This window comes from Hyperoodon ampullatus (genome assembly GCF_949752795.1).
Source record: "Hyperoodon ampullatus genome assembly, chromosome: 15".
In the NCBI taxonomy this organism is placed as follows: Eukaryota; Metazoa; Chordata; class Mammalia; order Artiodactyla; family Ziphiidae; genus Hyperoodon; species Hyperoodon ampullatus.
Window position 1 is genome coordinate 19,318,034 of NC_136928.1, and position 20,847 is coordinate 19,338,880.

At 42.8% G+C, this 20,847-nt stretch overlaps 1 protein-coding gene across 2 annotated transcripts in view; it reads right to left on the reverse strand.

The window, feature by feature from the left end:
* Positions 1-20,847, reverse strand: part of TBC1D8 (TBC1 domain family member 8) — a gene marked incomplete at both ends in the record, with an annotated part of 130,340 nt that overhangs the window by 65,219 nt on the left and 44,274 nt on the right. The window contains one exon of one of the 2 annotated variants that reach the window (XM_079720754.1): positions 19,510-19,665. In XM_079720754.1, the coding sequence (XP_079576880.1) occupies positions 19,510-19,665 (156 nt within the window). The remainder of the gene's footprint in view (positions 1-19,509; positions 19,666-20,847) is intronic. The other variant, XM_079720755.1, reaches the window with a different exon arrangement.

Sequence of the window (20,847 nt, forward strand, 5' to 3'; positions counted from 1 at the left end):
CGGTTTCTTCACCAAGTCAATGACTTGGGGGAAAACAGGAGGGTGGGAGTGGAGGGATGGAGACCTTCTTGACTAAACAAGACATAAGCCACACACAGTCAAATGAGTGGTGTGTTTCTGGTTGAACATGGATGAAAACAACCAGATCCATGAAGGATCTTGAAGCAGCCAGAAGCCCATGTCTGCACCAAGTGCAAGTGACAGCAAGGAGTCCGGTCACCTCTAGCAGTTTAATGATGTTACTGCAGTGACAAAGAATGGCCCTGGATTCAGAGATGTTCACTAAAAATATGTAGGGGTGAAATATCATAATTTCTAGGATTTGCTTTAAAATACATTAGTGGGGGGAAAAAGACTCAGAGAGTAAGAGATAAAGCAAGGTGGGCAAAACCTTGATCCTAACGTACCTGCATAAGGACCCAGGAGGATTTCATTACACCGTCCTCACTACTTTGAGGTATGTTTGAAAATCTTCATAGCGAAAATTTTTTTTAAATGTTCTTAACGGAAAAGGCATGGCAGAATACTTAAATAGACATTTCTCCAAAGAAGACATACAGATGGCCAACAGGCACATGAAAAGATGCACACCATTGCTAACTATTAGAGAAATACAAATGAAAACTACAACGAGGTACCACCTCACACTGGTCAGAATGGACATCATCAAAAAGTCTACAAATAATAATGCTGGAGAGAGTATGGAAAAAAGGGAACCATCCTACATTGTTGGTGGAAATGTAAATTGGTGCAGCCACTATGGAAAACAGTATGGAGGTTCCTTAAAAAAAAACTAAAGGTAGGACTTCCCTGGTGGCACAGTGGTTAAGAATCCGCCTGCCAAGGCAGGGGACACGGGTTCAAGCCCTGGTCTGGGAAGATCTCACATGCCGCAGAGCAACTAAGCCTGTGCGCCACAACTACTAAGCCTGCACTCTAGAGCCCATGAGCCACAACTACGGAGCCTGCGTGCCACAACTACTGAAGCCTGCGCACCTAGAGCCCATGCTCCACAACAAAGAGAAGCCACCACAATGAGAAGCCTGTGCACCACAATGAAGAGTAGCCCCCGCTCGCCACAACTAGAGAAAGCCTGCAAGCAGCAATGAAGACCCAACACAGCCAAAAGTAAAAATAAATAAATAAATAAATAAATTTATTTAAAAAAACCCAAAAAACTAAAGACAGAGCTACCATACAATCCAGCAATCCCACTCCTGGGCATATATCCAGAGAAAACCATAATCCAAAAAGAAACATGCACCCCTATGTTCATAGCAGCACTACTTAAAATAGCCAAGACATGGAAACAATCTAAGCATCCATCAACAGATGAATGGATAAAGAAGATGTGGTGTATATACACAATGGAATACTACTAAGCCATAAAAAACAATGAAATGATGCCATTTGCAGCAACATGGGTGGATCTAGAGATTATCATTCTAAGTGAAGTAAGTCAGAGAAAGGCAAATATCATATGTTAACACTTATATGTGGAATCTAAAAAAATGATACAAATGAACTTATTTACAAAACAGAAACAGACTCACAGACATAGAAAACATACAGTTACCAAAAGGGCTTCGAAGAGGGAGGGTAAATTAGGAATTTGGGATTAGTAGATACACACTACTATGTATAAAACAGATAACCAACAAGGACCTACTGTATAGCACAGGGAACTATATTCAATACCTTGTAATAACCTATAATGGAAAAGAATCTGAAAAAGAATATATATATATGTATTAACTGAATTACTCTGCTGTACACCTGAATCCCTGTAAATCAACTATACTTCAATTTTTTTTTAAAGGCATAAACCTGGATAATTAACCTTCACCTATGTGAACATGTTGTAAAGTCAGAAGTGAAAGCAGGATAAGAACATATGGAGCAGAGAATTTCACACTCCCTAAATTTCCTTCTTATTTTTTAAATGCAGATCACTCCCCAGCCCAGGGCCACTCGGGCATGCAAGGTTCTAGCAGATGTCAGAGAAGTGAGGGACGGCGACAGCTTCAGTCGTGGAAGTCAGCGTGACCTGAGGATGAGGACACACCCAGACCCGCAAGTCCAGCAGGGACGGAGGGCTCTGGACACCACGTGAGTCAGGACGCTTCCACTCTGACACTCTGCCTTCATCCACTGACCGCTAAGGAGTCAATTAGTAAAAAGTCGCTGTGTTCTGAAACCCAGCTGCCGTTAGTCACTCTCTCATCTTCTAAAATGGAAGGGACGGAATGGGATGTTTGCTAAGATCCCCTCCAGATGGTGTCTTTTGTCAAAGAAGCCATGCTCTGTGCAGAAGTGAGGCAACCCGTAAGATACTAGAGAAAAGTTTGATTCCCAGCTTTCAAACTTTATGTTTTTGTTTAGGTCATATTTATTCTGAACCATGTCAAATAAAAAAACAAATCGGGATTTGTAAGGTAAGGAGAGACTTTATGCAAAAGGATTATTACAAGAGGGAGAAAAGGGGCGATTTTTTTCCTCCCAGTTTTATTGAGATATAACTGACATAAAGCACTGTATTAACTTAAGGTGCACAGCAGTAATGATGTGACTTACATACGTCATGAAATGATTATCACAATGAGTTTAGTGAACATCCTTCATCTCATACAGACACAAAATTAAAGAAACAGAAAAAAAATTTTTTTCCTTTTAATGAGAACTCAGGATTTACTGTTTTAAAAACTTCCAACTATTTATATATTTTATATACATTTCATATATTATCATATATAATGATAATATAGTTCATATATAACATACAACAATGTTAATTATATTTATCACATTGTACATTACATCCCTAGTACTTATTTATCTTATAACTGGAAGTTTGTACTTTTTGACCCCCTTCATCCAATTCCCTCTCCTCACCACCTCCCCCCACCTTCGATAACCACAAATCTGGTCTCTTTTTCTATGAGTTTGTTTGTTTTTGAAGTATAACTGACCTACAACACTGTTAGTTCCTGTCACACAACATAGTGATTTGTTATTTCTATATGTTTCAGAAAAGGGACTACTGCAACAGAGAAAACTCAGACAGTGGGGTCTTCAACAATCTCCCCAGTTTAAAAGCATTTTACAAAAATGACTTTTGACCTTCAAACTCACTAAGTCTGAAAGTTAGACTCAGCACTTGCCTGCTTTTTAAGTAACTATAAGCACCATCGCTAATGCAAGAACACCTTCAGTGAGTTTAATTATTTGAGCATAAGCAAAATTACTTTACTGAAAACAGTAAGAGCCTGGTGATGGAAACATCCTAATAGAAAAGAAACGTCAACCACGGTCCCCCTCTGTAACTTCCAAGTGTAAATCCACGTGGAAGATGCCAGCCAGTGTTGTCCTGAGGAATCCCAAGCAACCAGAAACAACCGTGACCACTCATACTGGGTGACCTTAGGAAGTGCTCACAAAAACATTCTAACTTGCCTCCTGCAGGGCTGCCTCCCAGACTTTCCCTGAAGTGCACAGTAAGTTCTGTTCTTGAAAAAGGATCTGGCTGGCACTTCCTTTGCTGCCCTGGCACAAAGGTCACCAAGACACTAATCTGATCCACCCTGGAACATTTCCTCCCGTAATAAAACTCTCTCTCCAAAGACAAAGCAAACAGTGATGCAGAAAACAAGAAACTAAAACACCAGCCACAGTCAAGGACAGAGATAAGGGATGACACAGCAGAAAGAACAGTCTGACAGAACATTCTGTAAGAACCCGTACCTGGGCCACCAGGGAGGTCCCCCTGACGCCAAGATGTGCCCCTGGCAAGTCATGAGGAGCCTGTGCGTTGCTTCCTCCCTCACCAGGGCCAAGAATTACTTACACGTTGCTGAGAGGCTCAAACAAGGAAAGTACAGGAAAGGAAGGGATTTTTTAAACTGGAGAGCATAACTCCTGTGATTCTCACTTTTTAAAAAACATATCCCACATGTTGTTGGCAAAACTATCACAGCTTCCTTCAACGACCCTTGAAATTTCAAAATCATGTTTTTTCATTTTCCAAATCTAAAATAGTAACAAAGTTTTATTCAAACTACACACATACCTGCTCCCAAGATGCAGATGTGCTTCTACCTGTCCAGGCTGTATCTTCCCCTGGTCTGCAGGAAATCCGCACTCCGCTGCCAGGGAGGGCTGTCACGGCATCACTCTCACCCGCTACCATTTGGCTCCTTTTTTTTTTCCTGTTTTCCTGCTCTCCCTCATTTCACTCAAGACCAGGGACAGACCTTGCTAGGAACACTAAAACCTTTCATGACACTGTCATAAACAGTCACAAAACTAGCCGGGCAAAATAACTCTGGAGTCCAAACGCAGACCATAAGGACATGAGCATTATTAAAAGGCCACCTGGATAAAGATTTTATGAGCTTGGGCTTCCCTGGTGGTGCAGTGGTTAAGAATCCTCCTGCCAAGGCAGGGGACACAGGTTCGAGCCCTGGTCTGGGAAGATCCCACATGCCGCGGAGCAACTAAGCCCGTGCGCCACAACTACTGGGCCTGCGCTCTAGAGCCCACACGCCACAACTACTGAAGCCCATGTGCCTAGAGCCCGTGCTCTGCAATGAGAAGCCACTGCAATGAGAAGCCCGCGCACCGCAACGAAGAGTAACCCCCGCTCACCGCAACCAGAGAAAGGCTGCGCACAGCAACAAAGACCCAATGCAGCCAAAAATAAATAAATAAATATATTAATGAAGCTTCTGCTCTCTTGGCCATGTTCTTTGCAGGACACCACCCTGGTTGCCTCTAAGCATGGCAAGTCCTCTGTCTGTAACCAGAAAAGACAGACCACCCCCCATCTCAATGAACTGACATGACAAGGACTCAAATTATTGCATGATGAATTCAGCTCCTGCAACAGTCCAGGCAGATAATCCAGAGTCTTGCCTCGGTATTTTCTGCTCCCTAAAAGCAGGCAAAGAAAAAACAACTATCTCACTGTTTGGGGCCACGGTCAAGAATAAAATGTATGTGTGGATAACAAAACAATAGCTCTGAGAATCCCCTACCAACAGGAACACGAAATAACACATCAGTAACTCGCAGCGTGGCATGGCCTGGACTCGACTGCAGGACAAAGCACAGCTGAGGCCACCAGACACAGAGAAACGGCGACACCGTCCTGTTCCTCCAGGGCTCCCAAGAGCTCTGTGCAGCCTAGGTGTCAACTCAGTCAAAGGCCGACACCCCTGCAGGCTGGAGCCCCGCCCCTGACCTCCTCTCCCTGCTCTTTTCCCCTCCCCTCCTGTCCCTGACTAGGGGCTGCCTCCCAGGAGTCTCCTTTCCTGGTTCTACACACCATGCACTTGGTTACTACTCGTGCACCAATCACTGCATATCTGATTTCGAAAAGAAAGCAGACACACATTATTCAGCCTTAAAAGGAAAGAAATTCTGACACACGCCATGACATGGATGAACCTTTTTTTTTTGAACTTTTTAATCATTTGCATATTATTTCCTAATTTGTCTCCAGCTTCTGACATGGATGAACCTTGAGGACATTATGCTAAGTGAAATAAGCCAGCCACAAGGGGACAAGCACTGCAAGATTCCACATACAGGAGGCTCTTAAGGTCATCAAAGTCAGAGACAGGAAGCAGAGGGTGGTTTTCAGGGTCTGGGGGGAGAGGAATGGGGAGTTAGCATTTAACGGGTACAGAGTTTCCATTTGTGAAGGTGAAAATTCTAGAGATGGATGGTGGCGATGGTAGCACAAGAGTGTGAATGTGCTTAAGGCCTCTGAACTGTACACTTAAAAATGGTAAAGCTGGACTATTCACAATAGCCAAGACATGGAAGCAACCTAAGTGTCCATCGACAGATGAATGGATAAAGAAGATGTGGTATATTTATACAATGGAATATTACTCAGCCATAAAAAAAATTGCAGTAGTGCCATTTGCAGCAAAATGGATGGACCCAGAGATTATCATACTAAGTGAGGTAAGTCAGAGAAGGACAAATATCATATAGTGCTTGTATGTGAAATCTAACAAAATGATAAAAATGAACTTATTTACAAAACAGAAGCAGACTCACAGACACAGAGAACAGACTTGTGGTTGCCAAGGGGGAGGAGGGTAGAGGAGGGATGGATCAGGAGTTTGGGGTTAGCAGATAAACAATGAGGTTCTACTGTATAACACAGGGCCTTATATTCAATATCCTATAATAAACCGTAATGGAAAAGAAAAAGAAAAAAGAAAGAAAAAAATGGTTAAGCTGGTCAAACTTATATTCACCACAATAAAATTTTTTTTTTTTTTTAAAGAAAGCAAGTAAGACCCCGGTTTTGCAAGTTCTTCTACTGCTCAGTGGTCCTGGTGGCTGGTTACAGAGCTCAGACTCAGACTCTGCACAGCCCTGGGCTATCCCTGGCCCTGGTTTCTCAGAAAGGGCCCATGAAGTCTTATCTGTGGTTACACGCACCACCTTCCTTCCCCTTCTTACAAACAGGAGTCTTGACTGCTGAGCCTTGACCTTCTCTTGCATACTTTACCCCTCATTCACCCACCCCTATTTACTGAGCTGACCACACTCCAGGCTCTGCCCTGGGCACTGGAGGGTCAGTAGTGAGCACGACTCTGAGAAAGCTTTGATTTTCACGAGGCAGGTAAGCATTTAAATAAAAGGGAAACCTTCAAACGGCCTCCTCCGTTCTAGCCCTTGAGTCCTTCCAGAACTCAGCTCTACTAATGTTTCCCTTTTATAAAGCCTTGGGATTCTTTGGTCCATGTAAGTTAACAAAATACTAGTAATAGCAACTTCTCTCTCCTTCCCACCACAGCCACCCACAGATCTCTGTTGCCAAATAATAATCATGTTCACCCATGAAATTATCTCCCCAGCTCTTCCACCTCTGCTTAAAAAGAAACAGAAAAAGTGATCATGGAAATTCTCCCCATACTGCCGCGTGAGCAGCCAGAGACAAGTGAAGATATAAATCATTCCCGTGGGCCACCCTTCCTGTTCCTACCACGTCCTGGTGCCGCCCAGAGCCTTCCTACGGCTCCTGTTTGTGCTTTATCTGAGACGCGAAACCCTGGGCAGGGAGCCTTTCTCAATGCTCAAGACACAATAAAATATTAAATGTGGTGAGTCGATATCACTGTGCAAGATGTCCAAGTGACTCCCAGAAGAGGGCTAAGTACCTAAATCAATACCACAGGCCTGAGACACAAATCCCCTTCCCATCCTCTCTTCCCTAACCCAAGAAAAGAGGCCCTGGAACAAACAACTGCCTACTCGGACCTTCTATGGGCAAGAGGACAGAGGAAAATGAAGCATCTGCAGAGCTGCCATGGGTCAGGTCCAAGGCAAGCACCTACTCAAGTGGAAACCAAAGGAAGCAGATCTTTTTATTTTCTAAGTGGAGTCTAGTTGACTTACAATGTTGTGTTAATTTCAAGTATACAGCAAAGTGATCCAGTTATACATATATGTATCTATTCTTTTCAGATTCCTTTCCCTTATAGGTTATTACAAGATATTGAATGTAGTTCCCTGTGCATTACAGTAGGTCCCTGTTGCTTATCTATTTTAATATATAGTAGTTTGTATATGTTCATCCCAAACTCCCAATTGATCCCTCCCACACCCCTTTTCCCCCTTGGTAACCATAAGTTTGTTTTCTATGTCTGTGAGTCTGTTTCTGTTTTGTAAATAAGTTCATTTGTATCATTTTTTTAGATTCCACATATAAGCAATATCATATATCCGTCTTTGTCTGGCTTACTGCATTTAGTATAATAATCTCTAGGTCCATCCATGTTGATGCAAGTGGCTTCATTTCATTCTTTTTATGGTTCAAGGAAGCAGACCTTGGTTCAACAGAAAGAATGGTCCAAGAATTAAATCTGCTGAGAACAATGACACTGCCGGGGGTGGTGGGGATTCAGTGTAAGCTGCTGCAGCCTTTACAGAAGGCAGTTGGGCAATATACAGATCAAAGGTCTTATAAATGTACATCCATTGGATGCAACAATTCCTTGTTACAGGCACACCCCAGAGATACGGTGGGCTGGGTTCAGACAGCTGCAATAAAGCAGATAGCACAATAAAGTGAGTCCAAAATTTTTTTGATTTTCCGGGGCCTATAAAAGTTATGTTTACACTATCCTATAGTCTGTTAAGTGTGCAATAGCATTACGTCTAAATAAACAATGGATATTGGTTCAAGATGGCAGAGTAGGACGTGTGCTCACTCCCTCTTGCGAGAGCACCGTAATCACAACTAACTGCTGAACAATTATCAACAGGAAGACACTGGAACTCACCAGAAAAGATACGCCACATCCAAAGACAAAGGAGAAGCTGCAGTGAGATGGTACGAGGGGCGCAATCACAATCAAATCAAACCCCATATCTGCTAGGTGGGTGACTCACAAACTGGAAAACACTTATACCACGAAGTCCACCCACTGGAGTGAAGGTTCTGAGCCTCATGTCAGGCTTCCCAACCCAGGGGTCTGGCAACGGGAGGAGGAATTCCCAGAGAATCAGACTTTGAAGGCTAGTGGGATTTGACTGCAGGACTTCAACAGGACTGGGGGAAACAGAGACTCCACTCTTGGAGGGCACACACAAAGTAGTGTGCACATCGGGACCCAGGGAAAGAAGCAGTGACCCCATAGGAGACTGAAGCAGACCTATCTGCTAGTGTTGGAGGGTCTCCTGCAGAAGCGAGGGAGGGGGCAGCTGTGGCTCACTGCGGGGACAAGGACACTGGCAGCAGAAGTTCTGGGAAGTACTCCTTGGTGTGAGCCCTCTCGGAGTCGCCATTAGCCCCACCAAAGAGCCTGTAGGCTCCAGTGCTGAGTCACCTCAGGCCAAACAACCAACAGGGAGGGAACTGAGCCCCATCCATCAGCAGACAAGCCTATTAAAGTTTTACTGAACTCTGCCCACCAGAGCAACACACAGCTCTACCCACCACCAGTCCCTCCCATCAGGAAGCTTGCACAAGCCTCTTAGATAGACTCATCCATCAGAGGACAGACAGCAGAAGCAAGAAGAACTACAATTCTGCAGCCTGTGGAAGGAAAACCACATTCACAGAAAGACAGACAAAATGAAAAGGCAGAGGACTACGTACCAGATGAAGGAACAAGAAAAAACACCAGAAAAACAACTAAATGAAGTGGAGATAGGCAACCTTCCAGAAAAAGAATTAAGAATAATGATAGTGAAGATGATCCAGGACCTCAGAAAAAGAATGGAGGGAAAGATCCAGAAGATACAAGAAATGTTTAACAAAGACCTAGAAGAATTAAAGAACAAACAGAGATAAACAATACAATAACTGAAATGAAAATTACACTAGAAGGAATCAATAGCAGAATAACTTAGGCAGAAGAATGGATAAATGACCTGGAAGACAGAATGGTGGAAATCACTGCCATGGAACAAAATAAAGAAAAAAGAAATGAAGACAGCCTAAGAGACCTCTGGGATGACATTAAATGCACCAACATTTGCATTACAGGGGTTCTGGAAGGAGAAGAGGGAGGAAAAGAACCTGAGAAAATATTTGAAGAAATTATAGTTGAAAACGTCCCTAACATGGGAAAGGAAATAGCCACCCAAGTGAAGGAAGTGCAGAGAGTGCCAGGCAGGATAAACCCAAGGAGAAACACGCCAAGACACATAGTAATCAAACTGACAAAAATTAAAGACAAAGAAAAGTTATTAAAAGCAACAAGGGAAAAACAACAAATAACATACAAGGGAACTCCCATACGGTTAACAGCTGATTTCTCAGCAGAAACTCTACAAGCCAGAAGGGAGTGGTACGATATATTTAAAGTGATGAAAGGGAAGAATCTACAACCAAGATGACTCTACCTGGCAAGGACCTCATTCAGATTCAATGGAGAAATCAAAAGCTTTACAGACAAGCAAACGCTAAGAGAATTCAGCACAACCAAACCACCTCTACTACAAGTGCTAAAGGAACTTCTCTAAGTCGGAAACACAAGAGAAGAAAAGGACCTACAAAAACAAACCCAAAACAGTTAAGAAAATGGTAATAGGAATATACATATCAATAATTACCTTAAATGTAAATGGATTAAGTGCTCCAACCAAAAGACAAAGGCTCGCTGAATGGATACAAAAACAAGACCCATATATATGCTGTCTACAAGAGACCCACTTCAGACCTAGGGACACATACAGACTGAAAGTGAGGGGATGGAAAAAGATATTCCATGCAAATGGAAATCAAAAGAAAGCTGGAGTAGCAATACTCATATCAGATAAAATAGACTTTAAAATAAAGAATGTTACAAGAGACAAGGAAGGACACTACATAATGATCAAGATATCAATCCAAGAAGATTTAACAATTATAAATATGTATGCACCCAACATAGGAACACCTCAATATATAAGGCAAATGGTAACAGCTATAAAAGAGGAAATCGACAGTAACATAATAATAGAAAGGGATTTTAACACCTTACTTACACCAATGGACAGATCAACCAGACAGAAAATTAATAAGGAAACACAAGCTTTAAATGACACAACAGACCAGATAGATTTAATTGATATTTACAGGACATTCCATCCAAAAACAGCAGATTACACTTTCTTCTCAAGTGTGCATGGAACATTCTCCAGGATAGATCATATCTTGGGTCACAAATAAAGCCTTGCTAAATTTAAGAAAATTGAAATTGTATCAAGTATCTTTTCTGACCACAATGCTATGAGACTAGATATCAATTATAAGAAAAAATCTGTAAGAAATACAAACACATGGAGGCTAAACAACATGTTACTAAATAACCAAGAGATCACTGAAGAAATCAAAGCGGAAAACAGAAAATACCAGGAGACAAATGACAAAGAAAATACTACGATCCAAAACCTATGGGAGGCAGCAAGAGCAATTCTAAGAAGGAAGTTTATAGCAATACAATCCTACCTCAAGAAACAAGAAAAATCTCAAACAATCTAACCTTAGACCTAAAGGAACTAGAAAAAGAAGAACAAACAAAACCCAAAGTTAGTAGAAGGGAAGAAATCATAAAGATCAGAGCAGAAATAAATGAAATAGAAACAAAGAAACAACAGTAAAGATCAATAAAACTAAAAGCTGGTTCTTTGAAAAGATAAACAAAATTGATAAACCTTTAGCCAGACTCATCAAGAAAAAGAGGGAGAGGACTCAAATCAATAAAATTAGAAATGAAAAAGGAGAAGTTACAACAGACACTGCAGAAATATCAAGCATCATAAGAGACTACTACAAGCAACTCTATGCCAATAAAATGGAAAACCTGGAAGCAATGGACAAATTCTTAGAAATGGATCACCTTCCAAGACTGAACCAGGAAGAAATAGAAAATATGAACAGACCAATCACAAGTAATGAAATTGAAACTGTGATTAAAAATCTTCCAACAAACAAAAGTCCAGGACCAGAGGGCTTCACAGGTGAATTCTATCAAACATTTAGAGAAGAGCTAACACCCATCCTTCTCAAACTCTTCCAAAAAATTGCAGAGGAAGGAACACTCCCAAACTCATTCTATGAGGCCACCATCACCCTGATACCAAACCAGACAAAGATACTACAAAAAAAGAAAATTACAGACCAATATCACTGATGAATATAGATGCAAAAATCTTCAACAAAATACTAGCAAACAGAATCCAACAACACATTAAAAGGATCATACACCATGTTCAAGTGGGATTTATCCCTGGGATGCAAGGATTCTAATATATGCAAATCAATGTAATACACCATATTAACCAACTGAACGATAAAAACCATATGATCATCTCAATAGATGCAGAAAAAGCTTTTGACAAAATTCAACACCCATTTATGATAAAAAAAAAAAAAACTCTCCAGAAAGTGGGCACAGAGGGAGCCTACCTCGACATAATAAAGGCCATACATGACAAACCCACAGCAAACATTATTCTCAATGGTGAAAAACTGAAAGCATTTCCTCTAAGATCAGGAACAAGGCAAGGATGTCCACTCTCACCACTATTATTCAACATAGTTTTGGAAGTCCTAGCCATGGCAATCAGAGAAGAAAAAGAAATAAAAGGAATACAAAATTGGAAAAGAAGAAGTAAAACTGTCACTGTTTGCAGATGACATGATACTATACATAGGGAATCCTAAAGATGCCACCAGAAAACTACTAGAGCTAATCAATGAATTTGGTAAAGTTGCAGGATACAAAATTAATGCACAGAAATCTCTTGCATACCTATACACTAACAATGGAAGATCAGAAAGAGAAATTAAGGAAAACAATCCTATTCCCCACTAAAACAAAAAGAATAAACCTACCTAAGGAGGTAAAAGACCTGTACTCAGAAAACTATAAGACAATGATAAAAGAACTCAACGATGACATGAACAGATGGAGAGATACACCATGTTCTTGGATTAGAAAAATCAGTACTGTGAAAATGACTATACTACCCAAAGCAATCTACAGACTCAATGCAATCCCTATCAAATCACCAATTGCATTTTTTACAGAACTAGAACAAAAGATCTTAACATTTGTATGGAGACACAAAAGACCCCGAATAGCCAAAGTAATCTTGAGGGAAAGAAAGGGAGCTGGAGGAATCAGACTCCCTGACTTCAGACTATACTACAAAGCCTACAACAGAAATATAATAGAAATAATACTACAGAAATAATACTACAACAGAAATATAGATCAGTGGAAGAGGATAGAAAGCCCAGAGATAAACCCACGCACCTATGGTCAACTAATCTATGACAAAGGAGGCAAGGATATACAATGGAGAAAAGACAGTCTCTTCAATAAGTTGCTGGGAAAACTGGACAGCTACATGTAAAAGAATGAAATTAGAACACTCCCTAACACCATACACAAAAATAAACTCAAAATGGACTAAAGATCTAGGGACTTCCCAGGTGGCGCAGTGGTTAAGAATCTGCCTGCCAGTGCAGGGAACATGGGTTTGAGCCCTGGTCCGGGAAGATCCCACATGCCGCGGAGCAACTAAGCCCGTGCACCGCAACTACTGAGCCTGCGCTCTAGAGCCCGCGAGCCACAGCTACTGAGTCTGCGTGTCACAACTACTGAAGCCCACGTGCCTAGAGCCCGTGCTCCGCAACGAGAGAAGCCACCACAATGAGAAGCCTGTGCAATGCAATGAAGAGTGGCCCCCACTCGCCGCAACTAGAGGAAGCCCATGCGCAGCAGCAAAGACCCAATGCAGCCAAAATAAATAAATAAGCTTATTTTTTTTTAAAAAAGTGGATTAAAGACCTAAATGTAAGACCAGACACTATAAAACTCTTAGAGGAAAATATAGGGAGAACACTCCTTGACATAAATCACAGCAAGATCTTTTTTGACCCACCTCCTAGAGTAATGGAAATAGAAACAAAAATAAACAAATGGGACCTAATGAAACTTAAAAGCACTTGCACAGCAAAGGAGACTATAAACAAGATGAAACGACAACCCTCAGAATGGGAGAGAATATTTGCAAATGAATTAACAGACAAAGGATTAATCTCCAAAATAAATAAACAGCTCATGCAGCTCAATATTAAAAAAACAAACAACCCAATCAAAAAGTGAGCAGAAAACCTAAATAGACATTTCTCCAAAGAAGACATACAGATGACCAAGAGGAACATGAAAAGCTGCTCAACATCACTAATTATTAGAGAAATGCAAATCAAAACTACAATAAGGTATCACCTCACACCAGTTAGAATGGGCATCATCAGGAAATCTACCAACAACAAATGCTGGAGAGGGTGTGGAGAAAAGGGAACCCTCTTGCACTGTTGGTGGGAATGTAAAGTGATATAGCCACTATGGAGAACAGTATGGAGGTTCCTTAAAAAACTAAAAACAGAATTACCATATGACCCAGCAATCCCACTACTAGGCATATACCCAGAGAAAACCATAATTCAAAAAGATACATGCACCCCAATGTTCATTGCAGCACTATTTACAGTAGCCAGATCATGGAAGCAACCTAAATGCCCATCGACAGACAAATGGACAAAGAAGATGTGGTACATATACACAATGGAATATTACTCAGCCATAAAAAGGAATGAAACTGGGTCATTTGTAGAGACATGGATGGACCTAGAGACTGTCATACAGAGTGAAGTAAGTCAGAAACAGAAAAACAAATATCATGTATTAATGCATATATGTGGACTCTACTAGAAAAATGGTACAGATGAAACTGTTTGCAAGGCAGAACATCTACATGTTCTCTACAAGTGGGGGAAGGGGGGATGAATTGAGAGATGGGATTGACATATATATACTAATATGTATAAAACAGATAATTAATTTAAAAAGAAGAACTATTTAAGTAATAGAAGACATGAAGAGATGAAAAAATAAACTAACAAACAATGTACATGCCTTAATTTAAAAAAACACCTTATTGCTACAAAAAAGGTAACCATCATCGGAAACTTCAGCAAGTCAGGAATCTTTTTAATCACAGTCACATCAAAGATCACTGATCACGGATCACTGTAACAAATAAAGAAAAACTTGAAATACTGAGGGGATGATCGAAATGTAACACAGAGACACAAAGTGAACAAATGCTGTTGGAAAAATGGCACCGATTTGCTCAATGTAGGGTTGGCCACAAACCTTGGACTGGTAAAAAAAAAAAAAAAAAAAAAAGCAACATCTGCGAAGCACAATCAAGTGCAGTAAAACGAGGTGTGCTCGTACGCGTTCCTCCAGGGTCCCGGCCTCTCTCGCTTTCCTAACCCTGTTCCACCTGTACTCGCCATTTCCAGATGGCTATCCGATTCCCCACGGCCCTGGAAGGTCCGGTAGAGGGAGACGCCCCCTCACACACTCACCCAGGACTCCCTGGCACCAAGCATGAGTCGGGTATGAGGCAGGCATCAAATATTTCAAACGAGTGGACTTCGGGGATTGCAAGCATCCTAAAATATTTAAGTATCGGATGTTCGTTTAGGCTTATAAAATACTTAAAAATCAGAGCCCATTAAGTATCTAATAAAGGGCGGGATGAGTAAATCGGGCTACAGCCATAAGACTGAATGCTGTGTAGCCATCAAACATGACACTGTGTCGCCGTGGAGCCCGGACTGGCTCCTCTGGACCTGCTGGGCTATGTGGACTCGGGACCCGAGCAGCCTTGTATACTAACTCCCCCCACTGCTGACTCCCCAGAAGCCCATCTAGCGAGGAGACAAAAATCCAAATATTCTCATCAAAAGCCTCAAATCCAGAGCGAGCCCACCTCCCTTGCCTGGGGCAGAGGAGAGAAGAGGAATCCGGGGAGAAACTGGAGAGAAGACAGGGTCCTGTCCCTCCCATCCCACGTCCCAGCCAGCAGCATGCCAGCCCTCCCTGCTCTGTCCCCAAAATATGCATCAAAAAGCCACACTCACGGGGCTTCCCTGGTGGCGCAGTGGTTGAGAGTCCGCCTGCCGATGCAGGGGACATGGGTTCGTGCCCCGGTCTGGGAAGATCCCACATGCCGCGGAGCGGCTGGGCCCGTGAGCCATGGCCGCTGAGCCTGCGCGTCTGGAGCCTGTGCTCCGCAACGGGAGAGGCCACAACAGTGAGAGGCCCGCGTACCGCAACAAAAAAAAAAAAAAAAAAAGCCACGCTCACTATATTAATGCAAATAATACACTGACGGTCTGGGGAACCATGTCCAAGCGTGAGCAAGATGGGGAGAAACAGCACAGCCACCAAGCAAAACACTCCAAAGGGATGAAGAGAAGAGAATGAGGTGCTTGCTCAAAAGACAGAGATGCCGTCCTGGAGGAAAATGAAGAGGAAGAAATGGCCACAAAGGCTTCATGCTCCCAAACGATGTAACGGAAACGTGAGTTCAATAAAACAAGAGCTCAAAGATGAGACGGTGGAATTACAGAGATGAAACGGGAGATTGGAGACCTAAGAAAATGAACTGAGGATCAAAACAACATGACAGCAAAATCAGTAGATCAGTTAAAGGCAGCAGAGTCTGGAATATACTGCTGAAAACGGAATTAACTTAGAGGAAAGGGTTACACAACCAGCATGGAAAGTGCAGCTGAAAACGGCAGGTCAAGAAAAACAGTCTTCCTGAAACACTACTACACTTACAGTACCTAAAAGAAATACTGCCTTACATACCTTCCTTTATCTGCATCTTCCCTAAACAGCTGCCTTTTAGTGCTGTAACAGAGAAATCCTATAGCATAACCAGGAATGCACATATGAAGGCAAAAGGAATACTGTCAAAGGGATGTACACTTGTACAGTCAATTCTTTTATTAAAGATCTACGCATTTTTACAAAGAGAAAAACAGAAATTAAAAGCAGACAACAGCTGTCTAACAAAGTGTCCTTGAAGTGAGGAATCCAATCAACAGAACATAAAATGCATTTTTAAAAATGTAATACGTACACAGAATGATACAAGAACGTTTCCTTAAATGATTAAAGAAATCAATCTGGGGCTTCCCTGGTGGCACAGTGGTTAAGAATCCACCTGCCAATGCAGGGGACACGGGTTCGAGCCCTGGTCCGGGAAGATCCCACATGCTGCGGAGCAACTAAGCCCGTGTGCCACAACTACTGAGCCTAGGTTCTAGAGCCCGTGAGCCACAACTACTGAAGCCCGCGTGCCTTGAGTCCGTGCTCCACAACAAGAGAAGCCACCGCAATGAGAAGCCCACGCACCGCAAAGAAGAGAAACCCCTGCTCGCTGCAACTAGAGAAAGCCTGCGCACAGCAATGAAGACCCAACGCAGCCAAAAAAAAAAAAAGAGAGAAATCAATCTGCGTCCTGGAAGAGCACGTGGAGTTCCAGAAAAATGTAACACTGTACACGCTCAAGGGAGTAACAGGTTATAACCAAGTTACTAAAGGGACTAATGCTACTGAACTTCAGTGATAAAAAACAGTTATCCCCACAAAAAGCACATCACCCACAATGGCGGGGGCAGGAATCAGACCAGCCTGAGATTTCTCCCTTTGCCACTTAACTACTGAAAGACCCCGAAGGGATGGCCACCAAGCTCCAGAGTCTGGCCAGAGCCCATCATACCCAGCCAAGGTGTCATTCAAGTCCAAAAGCAAGGCACAAACACTTGCAAATGTGAGACGTTATTAGGAGAAGAAAACAGGAATATAGCCAATTAAGACAGGAACCAAAATAAAAGACTGTGTTGGGAAAGCTGCACCTGATGGAAGCATTAAATCAACTTACATAGAGAACTGAGCCAAATAATGGTGGAAAGCGTGGTTACAGAAGAGAATGGAAATTACCACGTACAATGAATAGTAAGACTTTTAAAAATGAGAGCCTGATGGACATATATACACTACCAAATGTAAAACAGGTAGCTAGTGGGAAGCAGCCGCATAGCACAGGGAGATCAGCTTGGGGCTTTGTGTCCACCTAGAGGGGAGGGATAGGGAGGGTGGGAGGGAGATGCAAGAGGGAGGGGATATGGGGATATATGTATACGTATAGCTGATTCATTTTGTTATAAAGCAGAAACTAACACACCATTGTAAAGCAATTATACTCTAATAAAGATGTTAGAAAAAAAAAAATGAGAGGCTGGGGAAGCAGGGGAGGGATGAGAACGCTGGCATCCCTGTCCTTCAGGAGGGGAGTCAATGAACATTGCCAGAACGGAAACACTGTCTTCAAAAGCCACAATTCTGACATGTTTTTAAATATCTCTCCCCTTGACCTTAAATGAACCTTTTAGAAAGTAAGTGCTCGGTGTTTATTTGAAGTTTAACAGTTCTTTCGTTTCACTTCAGCATCTTTCCTTTTATTGAAATCCACTAAAAACAATATTTTTATTATAAACTAGCACTGTCAGACAAGCTGCATTTATAAAGCACGTTTATCCTTCTTCATAACTATCCCTGGACTTGTCTAAATGCATTAGAAAGTTGGGTTGGGAATTCCCTGGAGGTCCAGTGGTTAGGACTCAAGGCTTTCACTGCCGTGGTCCCAGGTGCAATCCCTGGTCAGGGAACTAATATCCCCAAGTCACGCAGTGTGGCCAAAAAAATACAAAAAAAAAAAAAAGAAAGTTGTCTGGATGATGTGACCCCAGTGTCACTGGAGGTACCCTTGGGTGCCTGGGATGTGGGGCAAGATATATTTCCTTCTCTGTACTTTCCAGTATTAACTGATTATATTGAGAGTGCACTATTTCATCACTTAATGCAAATAGAGAATGATTTGTTCAAAACAAACCAAAAAAACAAAACAGACTGGAAAAAACATGCCAAGATGTGAACAGTTGTTAGTAATGGGGGGTATGGATGACAATTTTCTTCTTTAAACTTTCCTGTATTTTTTCCAGGAAAAAAATAAAAAGTCATCCAATGTTGTTCAAGAATGTGAGGTGACAATGAAAGTTTATGGTAATTAGTAAAATGTTAAGAGGAAAAAAACACAACTAAAAACCTCTGTGGAGAGGCACATACGCAGACACGAGAGTGATTAGCACCAGATAAAAGGTTATAGGTGATTTCTTTCTCCTCCTTTCTTACCTATTTTCTAATTTCTGAAGGGTGAACATTTATTACTTGTGTAATTAAAAAGACACATCTTGGTTTTTTTTTAATATACATTATTTTATTTTATTTTTATTTTTGGCTGCATCAGGTCTTCGTTGCTGCATACAGGCTTTCTCTGATTGCGGCACGCGGGCTTCTCACTGTGGTGGCTTCTCTTGTTGCAGAGCACGGACTCTAGGCATACGGGCTTCAGTAGTTGTGTCATGCAGGCTCAGTAGCTGTGGCTCATGGGCTCTAGCGCTCAGGCTCAGTCGTTGTAGTGCACGGGCTTAGTTGCTCCGTGGCATGTGGGATCTTCCCAGACCGGGGCACGAACCCACGTCCCCTGCATCGGCAGGTGGACTCTCAACCACTGCGCCACCAGGGAAGCCCCGGTTTTGTTTTTTAATAGAAGTGGCTTCTCAGGGTGCAACGATTCCCAGCCCCAGAGGAGCTGGAGTGACAAGGCAGAGTATTGGACAGTGCATGCAGGAGGAACTGAAGCTCAGCTGGAGAGGATGCGAAGGTGATTTCTAAATTCCCGTAGGGCTCAGCCGTCCAGTGATTCAGTGCACACGTGGAACAAGGGTGAAGGCTGGCCTAAGACAGACCCAGCCCCAGACATCTCCCCTGCCCTGTTGCAGTATATGCACATGCCCCGGACTCGTGTGTTATGTCAGACACAAGATGAAGAAAACAGCTGGATTCACAGCCCCCCTGGACCAACACACCACTTGAAAGCCTGGATGCCCAAGCTTAGAGCCTCTACACGCTTCCAATGGTTGGAAAAAAAAAGAAAGGAAGAACAAAGAGCTCATGGCAGCAGATGAGGTTCTAGAAGGAGTTACCTTCTAGCGTCACGACCATGCAGATACTCATGCTCAGACCTCAAGGTGGGGAACACTCCACCTGGAACAAAACTCACCCGTGGCCACGGCCCAGTAAACGTCCGATCCACTCAGTAACTCACCACATGCTATGGGAGAATACACCTGGGAGCCGGGGACCTGGAGCAGAATTCGAAACGGAGCGACCCGGGCGTTGGAATCCAGCACCGCATCCAGGGCACCCACCAGGCGACCTTCAAGAGACAAGAGGACAACGCACGTGTGAGCACAGGAACAGACAGGCCAGCAGCCCACGTGCAGCCACCCGCTCCCTGTGCACGTGCCCTGCATCTAGGCTCGACCCCGGGCAGCAGGCCTGGTGTCCAGCTCGTGAAGCCCAGAGATCTAGCTGCCTTGTCCCGTTTCAGACCATCTGGAACAGAGCCTGGCATTTGTGGCCACTCAGCTCAGATTTGCAGAATCAATGAGTAAGTGAACAAGGGGCCCCCCGACAAGCCACCCAAGCGAGCTGAGTCTTTGATACCCCCAGCGGCACGGTACAGGAGGCCACATCATGCAGTAAATAAAGGCTAGGGATCCAGAGTCTGACGGCCTGACTTGAATTGTGGCTCCACTACTTTCCAGCTGTGTGACCTTGGGCAAGTTGTTTAACTTCTCTGCGCCCCAGTTTCCCCGTTTGTAAAATGGACTAACCACAGTGTATCTTCCTCACAAGGTAACTGTGAGAATTAAACCAGTTAATGTATGCAGCATTCAGAGGGCTAGGACTATCACCTGGCCGTGAGAAGTATTACCTAAATGTTGCCCTTTATTATTATTATTATTATTATTATTATTATTATTATCATATCATCATCGCAAAGGTGGAAGAATAATCCAGCAGGGAACTGTGAGAAGCAAATAAGAAAACATGCTGAGGGCCTTCCCAGGTGGTCCAGTGGCTAAGGCTCCACGTTCCCAATGCAGGGGCCCAGGTTCCATCCCTGGTCAGGGAACTGGATCCCACATGCATGCTGCAAATAAGAGTCTGTATGCCGCAACTAAGAGTCTGCATGCCGCAACTAAGGAGCCTGCCTGCTGCAACAAAGACCTGGCACAGCCAAATAAATAAATAAAATAAATATTAAAAAAAAAAAAAAAGAAAACGTATCAAAGTCCTTCACAGACCATGAAGCACACAACATAAAAGTCTACCATCCTGTTGTCATGAAAAGCACCATGAATCGACGGCAGAGGGAAAAAATGACAGCACCTGCTCCTGCCCAACCTTCTATTGCCTGGAACTCAAGACGGCTGAGAGGATTAAGACCCTCTAATTCTTACGTAACAGGCCCTGAGGAAGGGCCACAAGTTTCTGCAGAATGTCCCACAGTTTGGTTTTGTCTGATGCTTCATCATAATTAGAGCATAATTAG